General features: G+C 50.1%; 1 protein-coding gene across 1 annotated transcript in view; it reads right to left on the reverse strand.

Moving 5' to 3' along the window:
- Positions 1–203: 203 nt before the first annotated feature.
- The window catches only part of NSMF (NMDA receptor synaptonuclear signaling and neuronal migration factor), a 35428-nt gene continuing 20913 nt past the window's right edge, over positions 204–14718 (reverse strand). The window contains exons 6-15 of the mRNA XM_010080877.1: positions 13311–13363; positions 11224–11313; positions 9458–9579; positions 7755–7838; positions 6648–6681; positions 6033–6103; positions 4809–4888; positions 3056–3158; positions 2643–2718; positions 204–1067 (exon numbers count right to left, since the gene is read on the reverse strand). Coding sequence (XP_010079179.1) covers positions 970–1067; positions 2643–2718; positions 3056–3158; positions 4809–4888; positions 6033–6103; positions 6648–6681; positions 7755–7838; positions 9458–9579; positions 11224–11313; positions 13311–13363 — 811 coding nt within the window. The 3' untranslated portion in view covers positions 204–969. The remainder of the gene's footprint in view (positions 1068–2642; positions 2719–3055; positions 3159–4808; positions 4889–6032; positions 6104–6647; positions 6682–7754; positions 7839–9457; positions 9580–11223; positions 11314–13310; positions 13364–14718) is intronic.

Here is a 14718-nt window from a genome sequence, read left to right on the forward strand (position 1 = left end):
CATATTTCTAACCTAAAGCATTTCAGCAAAACTAAAGCCCCATAGTTTTGCAAGCAGCAAAATCGAAAGTAACACAAGTTGTGTCTAATTGGAGGAGAAATATACATTCGTGAGAGCACATACAGTTAGTGCAACACAGCTACTCTGAAAGTAATGAACCAAACCGGATTAATCAATGCAGCAGACATGCAGGGTCTGCTAAGTTATGTTAAAACCATGTTTGCTGGTGATTAAATATGTCTACAGAAGATATATTACCGTTTTGAATATATTTTCAAGCAGACCAAAGATACCTCATCTATTGGTTACTGGTGTGTTATTTTTAACTAATTAAATATTGGGAGGGTTTTTACCCCTCTGGCTATAAAAATTGCACTTATTTTCTATTAAACAAAACAAAACAAAAAGTTGGATTTCAATTCTATATTCCAGTATATATTCACACTGAAACTGGATCGTCTTGCTCTAAGCTTGCAGTAGGAGGTGTAGCAGTCCTTGCTCTCCGAGATCCCCAGCACAGAAGGTCCCATCCATCCAAACCCCTCCTTCCTCTGTGCTCCGGTCACTTCTATATTGTAGTGCATGGGTAACTGATTTTATTTTTTGTATGAAAACCTGAGCTTCAAAAGTCTTTAAAAGGACCTGGAATCAAATCTGGTCCATTCTGACCCAAAACAGCTCAGTTCTGCCAGGAACTCCATCCTGTCCTCGTCTCACACAGCTCCTCCTGAGACACCCCAGCTCTGACCCGAGGCGAGCGAGGTGTCAAACCCTTTCCCTCCAGTCTCTCTTCACCCAGGAGACTTTCCTCCCGACACACTTCCGAGGGCTCCTTCTTCCCTCCCTCTAGCACTGCTGCCTCCTGTAGGGCTCGGAAGGGCTCCCCGTGCCAATAAAAAAGTCTCTCTGCAATAAGCATGACTTCTTGGACACCGGTGATCAGCTTCCTCTTGCAAAGTCTTCTCCAGCTCATAAAATGTCATCGTAATCCAATAGTTTCGAGTGCTGGCGGGTCTTCCAGAGGCGGTAAAGGCGGAAGTCAAAGTAAGTCTCAATCATTTGCTTACCTAGGAGAAGTGAAATGAAGCAGAGGGGTTACACCCCGCAGCACGAGGGAGAGACGCGAGAAGCCCCAGCAGCAAAAAAAACCCCAATCCACCTCCAGAGGCAGAGGAGAACCTGTCCAGGTGCTTCATTTGGGGAATACCGACATTCAGCACCGCCCCAGGGCACGTGCTGGTGCCCGTGAGAAGCAAATATCTTTTTAGATATCCTCAAACCATGAAAATCTCCTTACAATCCCCCGGCAGGGTTCATCTGTGGGGGCGGGAGCTGAGCACAGCCTGTTGCCAGACTTTGACCTCTCTGCACTGACTGCGGAGGGGGGACCGGGGGCTGGACAGGCTCCAACCGCCTGCCTGAGGCAACCCGGCACAGGGCCTTCAGAAAATGACAAATCAAGACTGAAGTCATTGCAAAGATTTGTGGAAAATAATTTAAAAAAAAAATAATTAACATTGAAAATTCAACATATTTTTTTTACTCTGAGACAAGGCTCAAGGAGGGGATTTTCGCTTTTGAGGCCTGATTAAGATGAGTTTCAGATGACTTTGAGAAGGATTAGAGAGGTTACACTATTAGCACGTCCCAGATTGATCAAGGGGATAAATCCAGACATATTCTCCAGACAAGCCTCCTGGAAGATCAACTCCTGAAATGCATGTGCGCAGAACCTGCTGCATGTAAACCCAGGAACTTCCCTGCAACTTGCTTCTTGGCACACATGTACGAGCATGTTTGCTGTGGGATCTGTGCAAGGACTGCACAAAGCTGGGTCCAAACCTCGGCAGGACATGCACAGAGAACTCTGCGCAGCACAAACATACTCTGCTCCCGTACATTCCTGTGACAGTCAGTGGGAGTTAAGAATAACCCATTGGTGCTGCTGCCAGCTGCGAGCAGAGGCAGCACCCACACCGCTTACAGCCTAATGCTGGACGTGCTCTTCCAGGAGAGCACAGTGCCAAGGACTACAGCAAAGATAAAATAACAAGGGCAGCTTCAGAATAAGTGGACTACATGTTGCTTTTGAAACTGCACCCATAATTACTTAGATTGGCCAGAGAAGAGGAAAAATTTGATAGCCCATTGAAATCTCGTGAGCTACAGGCAGAAAAAAGCAAAGCAAAGATGTTTAACGGCTGTAGTGTGCTTCATCCCAGCTGCTTGTTGATGACACAGCTCACTGGGTACCAGTACGAGATCCCTGCACACTGGATTACTGAAAAGGTTCTGCTCCATGTGCATCTCTTCCACAGACTTCAAACGCTCCAGTAATATGACAAATCCCCTAAACTCAGCCTGGAAAGCAGCCTATTATTTATACTACTTTGCCACTGCCGGTAGCCTGGGAAAGGGCTCTGCAGCTTCAGGCACAACCAACAGAATGGATGTGATGTGAGCATGGAGGAATTGCAAGGGGAGAACCTGGTTCAGCAAGAGAACTACACAAGGTGGTTACAAGCAAAAGGAAGACCATGGCAGGGCTTAAGGGAGCTCAAAAGTGCTTTTTCATGAAGGTGCCCACTCAAGAAGGCAGGCTGGTCAGGAAGACATGTGTCTTTGTACAGAAAATAAATTACCTTGAGCTGATAGTTCAAGTGGAGACTCAAAGGCAACCCTATAAGGATTCATTAAGTTTTTCAGATTCTGAAATAGCTGAAAGGAAAATATATCAAGAGTTAGCAGCTGAAAACAAAGATGGACTTCCAGAATTGCCCATCCTTGTTCCCTACCTCTAAAAACCCTTCTACTACATGTCCTTTAAAACATCCAGGTCATGAGTTAATAAAATGCTGTGAATGATTGTTCCCCCCAAAGGCTTCAGTATCTGTCCCTTCCTGTCACCTGCCCTCTGGGGAAGGCACAATCCATAGGGTGGTTTCCCCCATTCACAGCCACTTGGGATGGCAGCTGTGGCTGTTTCCACACAGCAGAAGAGGACGGTTTAGACTTCAGAGTGCAACTGCTGCCTCCCTGGGCGTGGTGCTCTTACCTTCTCCCCATTGGGGTTTCCAAGAACATAGCAGCCCATGATGTGAATGATATTTGGTTCAGGATTGACTTTACTCATCAGCCGGCTCAACCTCTTCCAGAAGCTAGAAGAAACAGGAAAAAACAGAATACATAATTAAAAAAAAAAAAATCTATCTCCTCATACGCATGAGTAACCACACAGATGTGTGCTCACACCACTCAGAAGGGGCCGGAGGCGTGGAGCCTGAGGAGCGAGCTGCTCAGGAGGAAATGTTGGTTCTTAGGCAAGGAAGAGCAGGGGCAGAGCAAGGCCTGAGGAGCAGGTCCAGGTCATGTGGCAGAGGAGGAGGAGCAGCCCATTGAGCCAAGGCAGCTCCAAGGTGAAGAGGAGAGAGCAAAGTCCACCAGGAGAGCTTTTCGACTGACAGTTTTACCAAGCATCCTCTTTTTGTAGCAGTCCCCTCCTGTTTCCTCTCTCCCATTTCTATCAGCAAATTGCTCTTTCTAAATACGAGAGTTATCAGTGCACTGGTTAATTTCCAGGGCGTGAAATCAGCAGGGAACAGCTGGGGAGGTGGTTGCTCTCCGTAGCTAGAGAGACACCACCAACCCAGGCTGTTCCACGAGCCAGTGCTCCGTGCTGCTCACCAGCCTGACCCGCTTCACAGTGACTACTGCCGAGGCACACTGTGCCCAAGGGACATGAAATCCAACCTCCTCCCGTGTGCAGTGCGTTAGAGCAGGCTTCTGGTGGGCTCTAAAGCCCAGCAGTTTCCCTGTGAGGTCTGCGATCAGATTGCACCGTAAGCTTTTCTCAGGACTCCCTCCCAGGCACACACAGGTTGGTTGGAGACATTTACTTCCAAGCATCTGAGTTTTCAGCTGTGTTCACAGCTTTCTGAAGGTTCCTGAATTACCAACTTCGTACCAGCCATGCCTGGAAACCGTTCAGAAGTGTGTATGTGCACACGTGCCTAAGAATTTTATTGACAGTGTTTGTGCCAGAGTGTGTGAGCGCTGAACAGATGTTGAATTTAATACTCAGTTCTCGTGCCAACAAAAAGTTGTGTAGGAACAGGCTGGTATACACGCTCTCCCCCACAACGGAGCACTGCTAGCCAAGTAAGCTTGAGCCAGCACAAGTGAGCAGGCAGCAAAACAGGCAAAGCTTAACTCTCTGCAAGGAGAAGCAAAACTGCCTCAGCAACCCTGGCCAACAGGCTGGCACGGTAGCGAAAACCCTCCGCAGTAACGTGCTGGACTTTGAGCAGGCTTTGCGGAGACAAATTCCAGTTCCCCCTGCAATTAGGGGGGACAGTTACCGGAGACAGCTGTGGGGGGAACGGTTTGGATTTCTGCCACTAGTCACCTGCTTTGAAATGCTATCTCAGCCACTTCTGAGCAACAGGGGCACGAGGTACATGTTCTGGTTGATGGTCAGCAAAGCCCTTGTTAAGGGAGGAAGTACAGATTTTTTTCCCTCTTTTGATAGTCTCTAGTCCAGAGACACACTGAACAGCAGATAAAAGCATAAATCTCCCGGTGACCTGTCACAGGGCCACACCACCCCAGGGATGAGCTCAGCTCCGTCATCTTTGCAGCTCCCTCTGAAGGAGCTGTAAGCGGCTATTGGGTCCCCCTTCAGCCTCCTCGTCCCCTGATCAATCCACCCCAGCTCCCTCCCCCTCTTCTTCTAGGCCATATGTTATAAACACGAAGCAAACCCAGCAGAAAAATGCTCGGTGAGCCCACAGCGTAACCCCACCACTCACAGGATCATATCTTCCTCCTTCTCCACTTTGGCGAAAGTGGCAACTTTGTTCTTGAGCAAGTATAAGTGCCCAGGACCTCCCTGCAAGAGAGAGACAGACAAATGCAAACCACTTCGCACAGGCCCTGAAGAAACAAACCCTGGATGTTTTTTGTCCTGCACAGCCATACCCAGGAGTGCCACAAGGGAGCAGAGCAGACACGCCAGCCTGGCACAGCTGCTGCAACGCCATAGCGGACACCGCAGGCACTGGCTCTGGAAATACCCACATATGAGGAGTATGTTGGGGGTTAGACTGTCTGATTTTTACTGTTATATGCATACCTCACTCTAGAAAAGCACAATAATAGCCAAAAATCTTCATTGGGAGTGGCTGGAGAGCAATAAGGAAGACAAGAAAGTCCCTTTCATTTGGGGATGCTTGGGGACTTGCCGTTGTCGTGGGCAGACAATAAGCTGAGCAAAGCAGGGATAAGCCAGCAAGACGTCACTGGAGAAGAACTGGGCTTCAGCAGCAGCAGGCGTAAGAAGATTGAGCACAACATCAGGAAGATTAAGAGCTGCAATCTCCCGGTCAGTGCGCTGCAATTTCACAGCATTAGGCACATGGGAGGGAGTTCAAGTGAGGTTACCTTCCTAACTTCTCGTTTCAAGGTTCCTTGCACAGCTGCTGGGAAAGTCCAAAGCTGACCAGCCTGAGGAACAAGAGCCTTGGGAAATAAATTCCTGGCAAGCCCCAGACTCAGCAGGACCTGAATCTGTTCTCCCCACAGCTTGGCAAGCCTGTACTCTGACCCCTCTCCCATGTACACTGGCCACTGGCTCTGAGCCGTGCTACCCACCGGACTGATCCACAACACCCACCACTGTCACTGTCACATTGAAGCTGTACGAAAACTACAACCATCGCATTGCCAAGGCTTGTCCCTTTCCCCAAAATCCTCCTTTGGAGGTCTGCACTAATGCTGCTTTGCCTGGCTTTCCTTGAAAGCTGCTGAGAAGCAGTGCAGCTCTCGAGCTGGCCGCATTAAATCAGATTTTATTCCTTGCTGTCACAGCAACTTGAGACTGCTTGCTGTCTGGGGAAATGGGAAATGAAAGCTGTACACATGCAGCTACTTTAACAGAACCTGACTTTGGAATATTGGTTCCTCGATGTAGTTTTCCCTGTAGAAAAAGAAAGATTTGTAACAAACCACACAAGCGCTTAGCAACTTCCATGTACCTGGCAAAATATCAGCATCTTCCAGATTTTACAGCCTTTCCGATAAATGTTAAGCTTCTTCTCTATTTCCTCTGCAAAAAAACATGATGGAAAAGATGAACCATGGAGGAAGCTAAAAATTAATCTTATTTCTTCTCACTTTAGTCTTGAAGGCAGGAGGCTGAACTGTGAAAGGTGCTCAGCACCCACATTCCTACTGATGGCAAAGCAAACCCTTTGCTTTCCCACTGTGGAAAGCAGGAAACCCAGCGTGTCCCAGGGCAGAGAAGGTGTGCTGCAGGACCAGCCACTGCTCCATAGTGACCAGAGAGCTGCACCAGACCCCATCCTGCCCCTCTGTCCATGCTCCTACTCACCTACAAGGGTACAATGAACAGGTATCGTCACTGCCCTGTGCCTCAGCTTCCCTTTCATAAACTGGGAGCTTGGCACAGAAAATGGGCCATGGAAGTGAAGTTTTACTACTGCAGCACATCCAACAGCAGCTGTGAGATGTCACTGCAGTGATAAAACCATCTTTACGCTGAGGCACAGGGCAGAGGAGTGACTTTAACAGATTGATCAGTTCCATTTGTAACAAGCAGGAGTTCAGAAAAGGAAATAACACTCACGTACCTAGGATGTCATCAAAGGTGGCATGTTCATGGTCCTGGAAACCAAGAGTGAAGACATATTAAGCTTCACTGCCACTGCACCAGCTCCCATGACATTAATATAGTCTGTAACATTACACACAATCCCATTCCCAGGCAAACAGATCCTCTAAGAGCACAACTGTACCAACTGATGGCTTCTAGTCACATCACAGTAACTGCCACCCTAAAATACATCTCAGCAAAGAAGCTGAGGACCGAATGGTCCCTGAAGATCAAGTCCATCCAAAGGCTTGGAGATGGATCCTGCAGACAAGTACAAAGCACAAACCATCCATCAGATGCAGTCACCATCAGCAATGCGGATTTGCCTCTTGGCCCATGTTTTGTAGCCAGCCTCTGGCTTTACACGTGTCCAAGCTGGCTACCAAACAGACACACTCCTCTGGCACAGCAGGGCCATCAGGACAATGGTACAACTCTCAAAGGCAGAGAGAAGCACCAGAGCTAAATCCCCAAGCAGCACTGCCTGCTGCACACGGAGACTGAGTTTTCTCGGCTGTCAGTCCAACTCTTCCCTTTCAAATTAAGTGAGCAGAAAGTGGTTAGGAAAGAGAGTCCTTACTCCCTGCTAGTGGTTCAGACCTGCTCAGGCAGGATTCCTTGTGAAAAATCAAGGTTAAATTAATGACTGACAGGGATGCACCACTGTACACAGGGTGATGGGGTTCACAGTCCTCTGCAGAGCTCCCAGGTCCTGCTCATCCTAAGGACAAGCAGAAGGAGGAGCCCTAAGCCTGGCAACCACAGCTTTGTGTGCTCAGCCCTGCCCTGCCTTCCCTTGTTAATCTGCCCGTGCTGCCTGGCTGTGCCTGCATGGTCTGGCAGCCCACATGTGCCATTTTCACTGCACCTTACTCTTCCACCTACACCTGAGCCCCCACAAAACTACCCCAGACCCTAAATATGGGTGCAGCACATCGACAGCCCTTTCCTGACAGTTTTTCCAGGTCACATCAGTGGTTCAGAATCACCATAACAGGAACTAGGGGTAAGGACAAAAAAAAAAAAAAAGTCTGTCTGAAGCCTGCTCCCACACACCCAGACGTAGCAGAAGTGATATACTTACATAGAGAATGGGGATGATAGAGGGATCGTCCCTGCGGATAATTGTTGGGACATACTCTGCTTTGGGCACCTTGGAGGAAATGAGCTGGAAGGGGAAAAAAAGAAGTGCAACAGGATCAGGAGAAGCCAGCAGAGTCTGGACAGAAGCACAAAGGCCATGAGAACAGTGCCCTGCTCAGTTGCTCTCAGGTGCTACCCAAACTAGCAGCTAGTCCAGCCTGCCTGCGTGCCTGTGGAAGGCCCTCCAAGCCTTTGGTCCACTGCAGAGCACCCCCAGGCCTGCCAAGTACCCCCACGTGTCACAGCCTCGCCAACGCAGCATGCATCTCTGCCCAAAAGGCAGGACTGGCTCCGAGATGAGTCTGTAAAGGGGAGACCAGTGTGCGCAGAGGATGGAGCAGCTTGAGCAGCCCCACAAATGGCTGTATCCCAGCAAAGATCACTTCTGCACAGCCTTCCTCTGGGCGAGGGCCTGGCTTATGGCTGCAGAGGACTGTTCAAACTGGCACGCGCAGCTGGCTGGCGGTGGGATGGCTGCGTGCCTGAACGGGAACCAGCCAAGGGACGAAATGGCATCAGGCACAGGCAGGCACACAGCCGTGGGATGTCAGGCAGATGCAGGCTGTCCGGTAGCTCTGACTGCAGCTTCAGCTGGCTCCGTCAGCACGAGAGCCTGAGAGGATGGGCCGGCCATCAGCACAAGCCAAAGGGCTATGGGAACACGGGCAATTTGGCCGTGCTGTGATTTCAGGCACCTCTGTTCACCGCTGTGACAGTGGGGCAGGCAGTGGTGCTGGTGGGCTTGTGCAGTCTGGACTCCAGCTTGGGCTGGCTTCAAAGCCCTCCCTCCTGGCAGGCGGCACGTCACTGCTTTGGCCACATGGGAGTGAATGTAAAGTTTCTGAAGAGGCACAATATAGAGAGTCCAGGGATGGCCATTCCTCACGTACACCACCTGGGGAGACATGCTGGGTGTGCCAAGGGCTGAGCAAACCCAAGGGCCAGGATCCTGGTGTTTGGGTCTCACCTGGTCACTCTGCCCCGAGAATGCTTCAGGGCTGAGACTGCACAGACAGCCTGGGAACATATATAAAAGCACACTGTCTCCATGTCCTTGTTCTTCCCAAGTCTTAGCAGGACCCATTCAAACACAGTACTGCGGTGCTGGACTGGCAATGCTGCCTTGAGAAGAAGCTGGAAGCTCAAGACCCCATTTTGGCTGAGTACTTGTGCATTTGGCCAAAGAAGGGATGTGTCAGACCTGGTCCTGTCTGCCAAACTCTATGGAGCAGAGCAGGGGGGAGCCTAGCATCAAGGAGTGATAAAAGAGCAGAAAGTATCTCAAGGGATGACACACAGCTGCAACAACAGGAGGGAGGGACTGCTGGGACCAGGGACTCAGGTGTCTATTGTTAGGGTTATCGAGAGTCAGGCTAACTCGACTCAGTGTTGGTCACAGTCCTGCTCTGATCTGAGGTTGGACTACAGCTCCTTCCACTTCTAGTTTTCTTTCAACACATCCCCAGTGATAACAGATGCTGAATACTGTGTCATGTCTTGGCTGGTCTCTGAGTGACCCTCATACACACCCAAAGAGTTGCCTGTACAACAGACTCGGCCCTTCCCATGAAGATCTTAAACTTAGCAGCTCTGAAAGGACAGACAGCCCGAGCAGATACAGGTGCCTGAGTTGGAAATCCTCACCATTATTTTTGGTGGAATAAAGTCTTCTCCGTCACATGCCATGGCTTCAAGTTCCTTTTCCGCTTCCCAGTTCAAGTCAAAGTCACCGTCCAAAGTGCCGCAGGAATCCTGAATGTCATGGCCTGCCAGAACAGAGTGTGCATTACAGGGGCGGAACAGCTTGCCTTCCCCACTCCATCCTGCCGGGCAGCTACCTCCCAAGAGGAACACAAGCCATGAGGCCTGTGCCCTCCTTCCTTCCACAGAGCGACAGACACCACACTTGGGGGCTGGCGTCTCTAAATGGACAAACACTTAACGGATAAATAAAGAGTGCACACACAGAGCCCGATACCACATATCACGGAACTTTTCATCACTCTCACAGCCACCACGTTCAGCTTTCAAATGCTAACTCACAACAGTCACCTTGTAATTTCAGAAATGGAGGGGACAGAACACAGACAGACTCTGTACACTTCAACATTGCCAAGCTGATGAGCAAAAGTCCAAAGACTTCAAAGCTGGTCTCCTTGTAATAATTACTGCTCCGACTACGACTTCTGAGTGATTTATAAAGAAACTCTGCCTTGCTGGTCAAATTGATCCTGGCAGAGAACGCCCAGAGCGTGAGGACAGCCGTAACAAACACAGCAGTATTACAACAGTGTACTTCAATTTGCTCTCCATTGAACTGGCCTTACCTGTTGGCCTTCAATGCCTCCTGGGGAAAAAAAAATCTGGAAGGAATATAATCGACCGTTAAAGGTTAAAGACAGAGATGTGTCCCTGAAGCCAGGGAGTGAGGAAAGAGAACCAAGATTTGTGCCTTTTGGGATGTCCGAGTGTCAGTGGGCAGTGCCCGGAGCCTGGCTGAACCATGCCTTTTCCATTTGCCTCTGAGTTAGCTGAGGGAGCGGGGAGGAATCAGGCTGCAAAGGAACAATCGGGTCATGTTTTGAACCTGGCCTTTCATACATCTCCCTCTACAACTTCCAGCTAGGAGGGCTGGATCTCGTGCTTACCTGAGAGGGCAATTCATTTCATTAGTGAAATTCATTTACCACACAACCTGTTTCAACATGAGCAAACTCCACTGAATCCCTTGCCTACAGGATTTCAATAAAATCTGGGTAAGACAGCTGTTCCCTTTACAAAAGGACAGTGGGAAGATGCTGGCATTTCCTCCCATAAATTAACACAACAGCATCTCAGTCCCCACAAGCGGAACATCGCAGCATTACTGGGGATTCCCAGAGGAATTCCTAGCAGCCCAAACGAGGATCAGATTGCCCCAAGCTATCATCTGTGCAGCCAGCACAGCCAGGAAATGAAAGCTACACCTCACAGAGTGCTGCAGCTGTGCTCCTGAGCTATTCTAGCCTTGGAAAGAGCTCAGCCGGGGCTCTGGCACAGAAAGCCAGGCAGGTTGGCCTCACCATGATGCATGTCCCCTTGGACTGGTGTGCTTTCAGGGAGGTTGTCTGGTCCCAAAGCGAATAAGGGATGATGGGAACAGAGGGTTGTAAGAGAGCTGTAGCACTGGGTGTCCTTTGGAAACTGCACAGTGACATGAGGTTAGATGTGTTGTGCTGTACGGATAAATATAGGTACACACAGATGAACAGGTGCATGTATCTGGAGTGTTATTCGCTCAGATCTCATGAAACTGAAAGGATCACAGATAGGACAACAGGGCACAGAGGAGCTGCTCCAGCGGGACTCCAGTCAACACCTCAGCTGGAGGGTTTGGCCACAGGAGGAAGCTCAAAGGACTCAGAACTCACTTTCTCGAGAGTCATGGAAGGAATCGGCTTTGATGGGAGTTGGGTCACTCCAGGACCTGCTGAAGCTCCTCTCACGCCGTTCGGCAAATGCTAGGATAAAACCAAAGCACGACATTAACAGACTCTGAAGCCACCTCTGTCGCTGCCAGCAAAACAAAACATCCAGCAGATTTCCACCAAAGCCACACATCATGGACTCCCCTGTGCTTGTTCTTCCACTTGCCAAACATGAGTCCTTTCCACACAGCAAGCAAGAGACAGCAGAAGCCAAAGTGCCCGCTTTCTGAGCAGAACCATTAGGGGGTATGGAACACAGACAAAGGAGGACACTTGGTAGTCTCTCCTTACATGCACGCTGCTCAAACCTCAATTTAATCACAGCTATTCCAGTGTCCCAGTGTAAATGCTCTGACTCAAAGGCCTCGCAGGAAGATGTACTCAGCAGCTAATGACACACATGACCAGGAGAAGGCAGGAGTTCCCCAGTTCTCCCTTCATGTTCTAGTGACATCCCAGAGCTGGACCAAACTGAGAAGTGGCCTCTAGAAAGCTCACATTTTCTAATTTTTTTTGCAAAAGAGGAAATCCTTCAGCTTTTGCTTGCCTGCATTTTGTGAGCACTCCCCCCAGCTTTCTTTTTCTTTTTCTCTTTTTTTCCAACAGGCATTCTATCGTTTGTACCAGCATTTCTAAGCAGAATCCAGGGAGCTTGGCCGAGCTGGCTGCACCACAGACAAATTCCTGGGAACTGCCAACCACAATGTCAGCCTTGGCAAGCCTTCATGAGAGCCATTACACCTAGATTAACAGCCACTTGGAGCCACTAATACCTCTTTCTGGTAGCACACAGAGCAAGTTTGCTGCAGCATAGACACAGGAATTCTCCGCAGATCTGCATCACAAGAGCTGAGAAGCAACCTGTCCTCTGCTGCAGCTCATCCAAGTGTGGGTGTCCAGGGAGACAAATCACATAGGAAGTTCTTCAGGTGATCTCCATCCTCAGCTTTCATTTAAAACCAGGCATTTAGCTTTTGTACACAGGAAGAAAGCTTTGAAAACATGACCCGAGAGTTACCAAGGCAGAGAGGCATGCCTGAACTTCCAGACAGCTCTAGGGGGAGGTGAGCCCTCTTCATCTCAGGCAGTGCTAACTCAGATGCCAATAAAGACACTTCAAAGGGCGATGCTGTTTGCTCTTCCCATGGCATATGAGAAAGGAGAGGAAAGAATGCAAATTCAACTCTGCAACACTTTGCTGTGAGCAGTCTGTACACAATGCCTGCCCAAGGGATGGGAAGAACAAGCTGTTTCCTTTTCTGGAGCAATCCTCAGCTCTCAGGAGTAGGCTACACCATTCTCAGCCCATTTCACAGCAATAAGGGAGCTGCCCCAAACAAGTTACAGAGGAGTGTTGCCTTGCTCATGGAGAGGGAACTGCCATTTCCCAGGCTCAAGAGGTGATTTCTTCCCCAGCGAGGCATAACACTCCCTTATTTCCCCCTTGCTCCAATCTCTTCCCTGTTCCTCTTTTTTTCCCCTTCCACCATCCTCTCAGCTCCCACCGGACAACTTTCCACCAGGTCCTGCTGCAGAACTGGCGGTGACCAAAGAGAAAGTCGCCAGTCCATGTGGCACGTGAAGCATCGATTGTCCCCAAGGAGCCACAGCTGGTCTGCAGCTTCAGCACGTGGCCAGGGCAGCCCTCGCCAGCTCTGCTGGACTCTCTGCTCTGGTTCTCCTCACAAGCATCTACGCTGGTGATGATCGAAAACCACACGCACATGGAACAAGAATGCTGCAGCTCTCCTTCCACTCCTCACCCTGAGGCCACAGACATCTCCCACAGCCAAGGCAGAGGGTCCTCGGAGACAGCTTACAGGCTGCTTGCAGACTTCTGTGTGTCCTGGAGACTTGCACCAACCTGGCCTTCTTTTGTGCAGGGGAAAATGGCATCAGCAGGTCAAATCCTTTGTCCAGCTGAACGCTAAGTCCTTTCTACCTGCATCTGTGCACAGTGTAGGGTTCCCTGTGTCCCACCAGCACAATCCCCAACTCCTCACAGCCACACATTACAGGTGCTCACTTACTTTGTGCTTTAACCCTTCGGCTCCCCACCATGCGGAGGTGCTTCCGAAAATTCCTGAAAGAAAGGCCAAACAAAATGTCTGAGAAAAGTAATATGAAGCAACACCTGGGCCCAGCAGGACTGAAAAAAATGGGAGGAAAAAAAATAAAATTGGGAAGACAGCATATTTCCTTCTGGGCATTCAAAAGCTGGAGACCAGGCTCCCAGCCTGCACCTATTCAGTGCTGGGGATGGTTATGTTTGTCAAGAGCATGGCTGTTTCTTCTGAACTCCCTGGGCTGGTGGTACAGGGCAAGTGAGAGCCTAATGGCAGACCACTTCTCACAGCCTGCTTTCACTTTCCCATGACTAAAGCACCTGTGCAGCAACCTTGCTGAAGGCACTGCCACTGCCCGTGCTGGCAACGCTCCCTCTTCTCCCGGCAAGCAGCAGGAACTGCTCCCTGTCTCCTCTCTTCCACACATGCTTCATAAGGGAGGTGGGGTGCCCGGGCTCTGCTCTCTCCGCATGCACACAGCATGCTCATGGTTGTGCTTGCTCCCAAACACATCCACAGCAGCTGCTAAAATCCCACCCGTGCTGTTAGCAACCATGCAGCCTGCTCTGCTCTCCAGGGCAGAGAGCTGGGCAAGAGTGAAGCAGCTTCTTCCTCCTTGGCTAGCACCGTTCAGCAAGGCTGACTGTCCCCATGGGTCTGCTCTCTGCCAGCGCTGTGCTGAACCATGTGTCCCCTGCCGGGGACTCGCAGGCAGGGTTCAGTGGGGCTGCAGAGTACGCAGCTCCAGAGGAAAGTCCACCAGAGGGTAAGCTTCGGGGAGCAGTTACACTCTGTAGCCAGGTCTGTGTAAAACAGACCTTCCTGGCCACTCCTGAGACCATGGCAGAGGGACGCTTTGTCCAGCTCCTCCAGGTGCAAGTGACCCATTTCCCTCAGTTTCTCATTGCTCACCTAGCCAGGAACCGAAGGGGACAGGAACCAAACAGGACACAGAGGAGACACAGGGAAGATGCAGCACATGGACTATCAAGAAGTGTCACCCCTCTGTGAACCCAACTGAGTCAGGGTGACTTTCCCCTGCTGTGCAGCCCCCAGGGATGTCGGTGAGCCTGTGCACCCGCAGTCAGGGAACCTTCCTAGATCCCCTCTGTCCACCAACGTACACCGCAGACATCAAGCAACAGAGAATGCTGCTGGTGAAACGGGTAAAACGACAAGTTGTTCGGCTCACACACGAGTTAGTGGGATGAGTAAGGACACGTCACAACCATGCAGATGTTTTAGCGAACTAATTGGACTGGAAGACACTTCAAGCACTGACACAAAGTTGTTCAGAGAAAGTCAGACACGTCTGCTCCTGTACAGAGAGCAACACAAACACAGCCCTCAGGGAGAACACCCACCCCATGTC

Source organism: Pterocles gutturalis, unplaced genomic scaffold (assembly GCF_000699245.1).
Source record: "Pterocles gutturalis isolate BGI_N339 unplaced genomic scaffold, ASM69924v1 scaffold17016, whole genome shotgun sequence".
Taxonomy (NCBI): Eukaryota; Metazoa; Chordata; class Aves; order Pterocliformes; family Pteroclidae; genus Pterocles; species Pterocles gutturalis.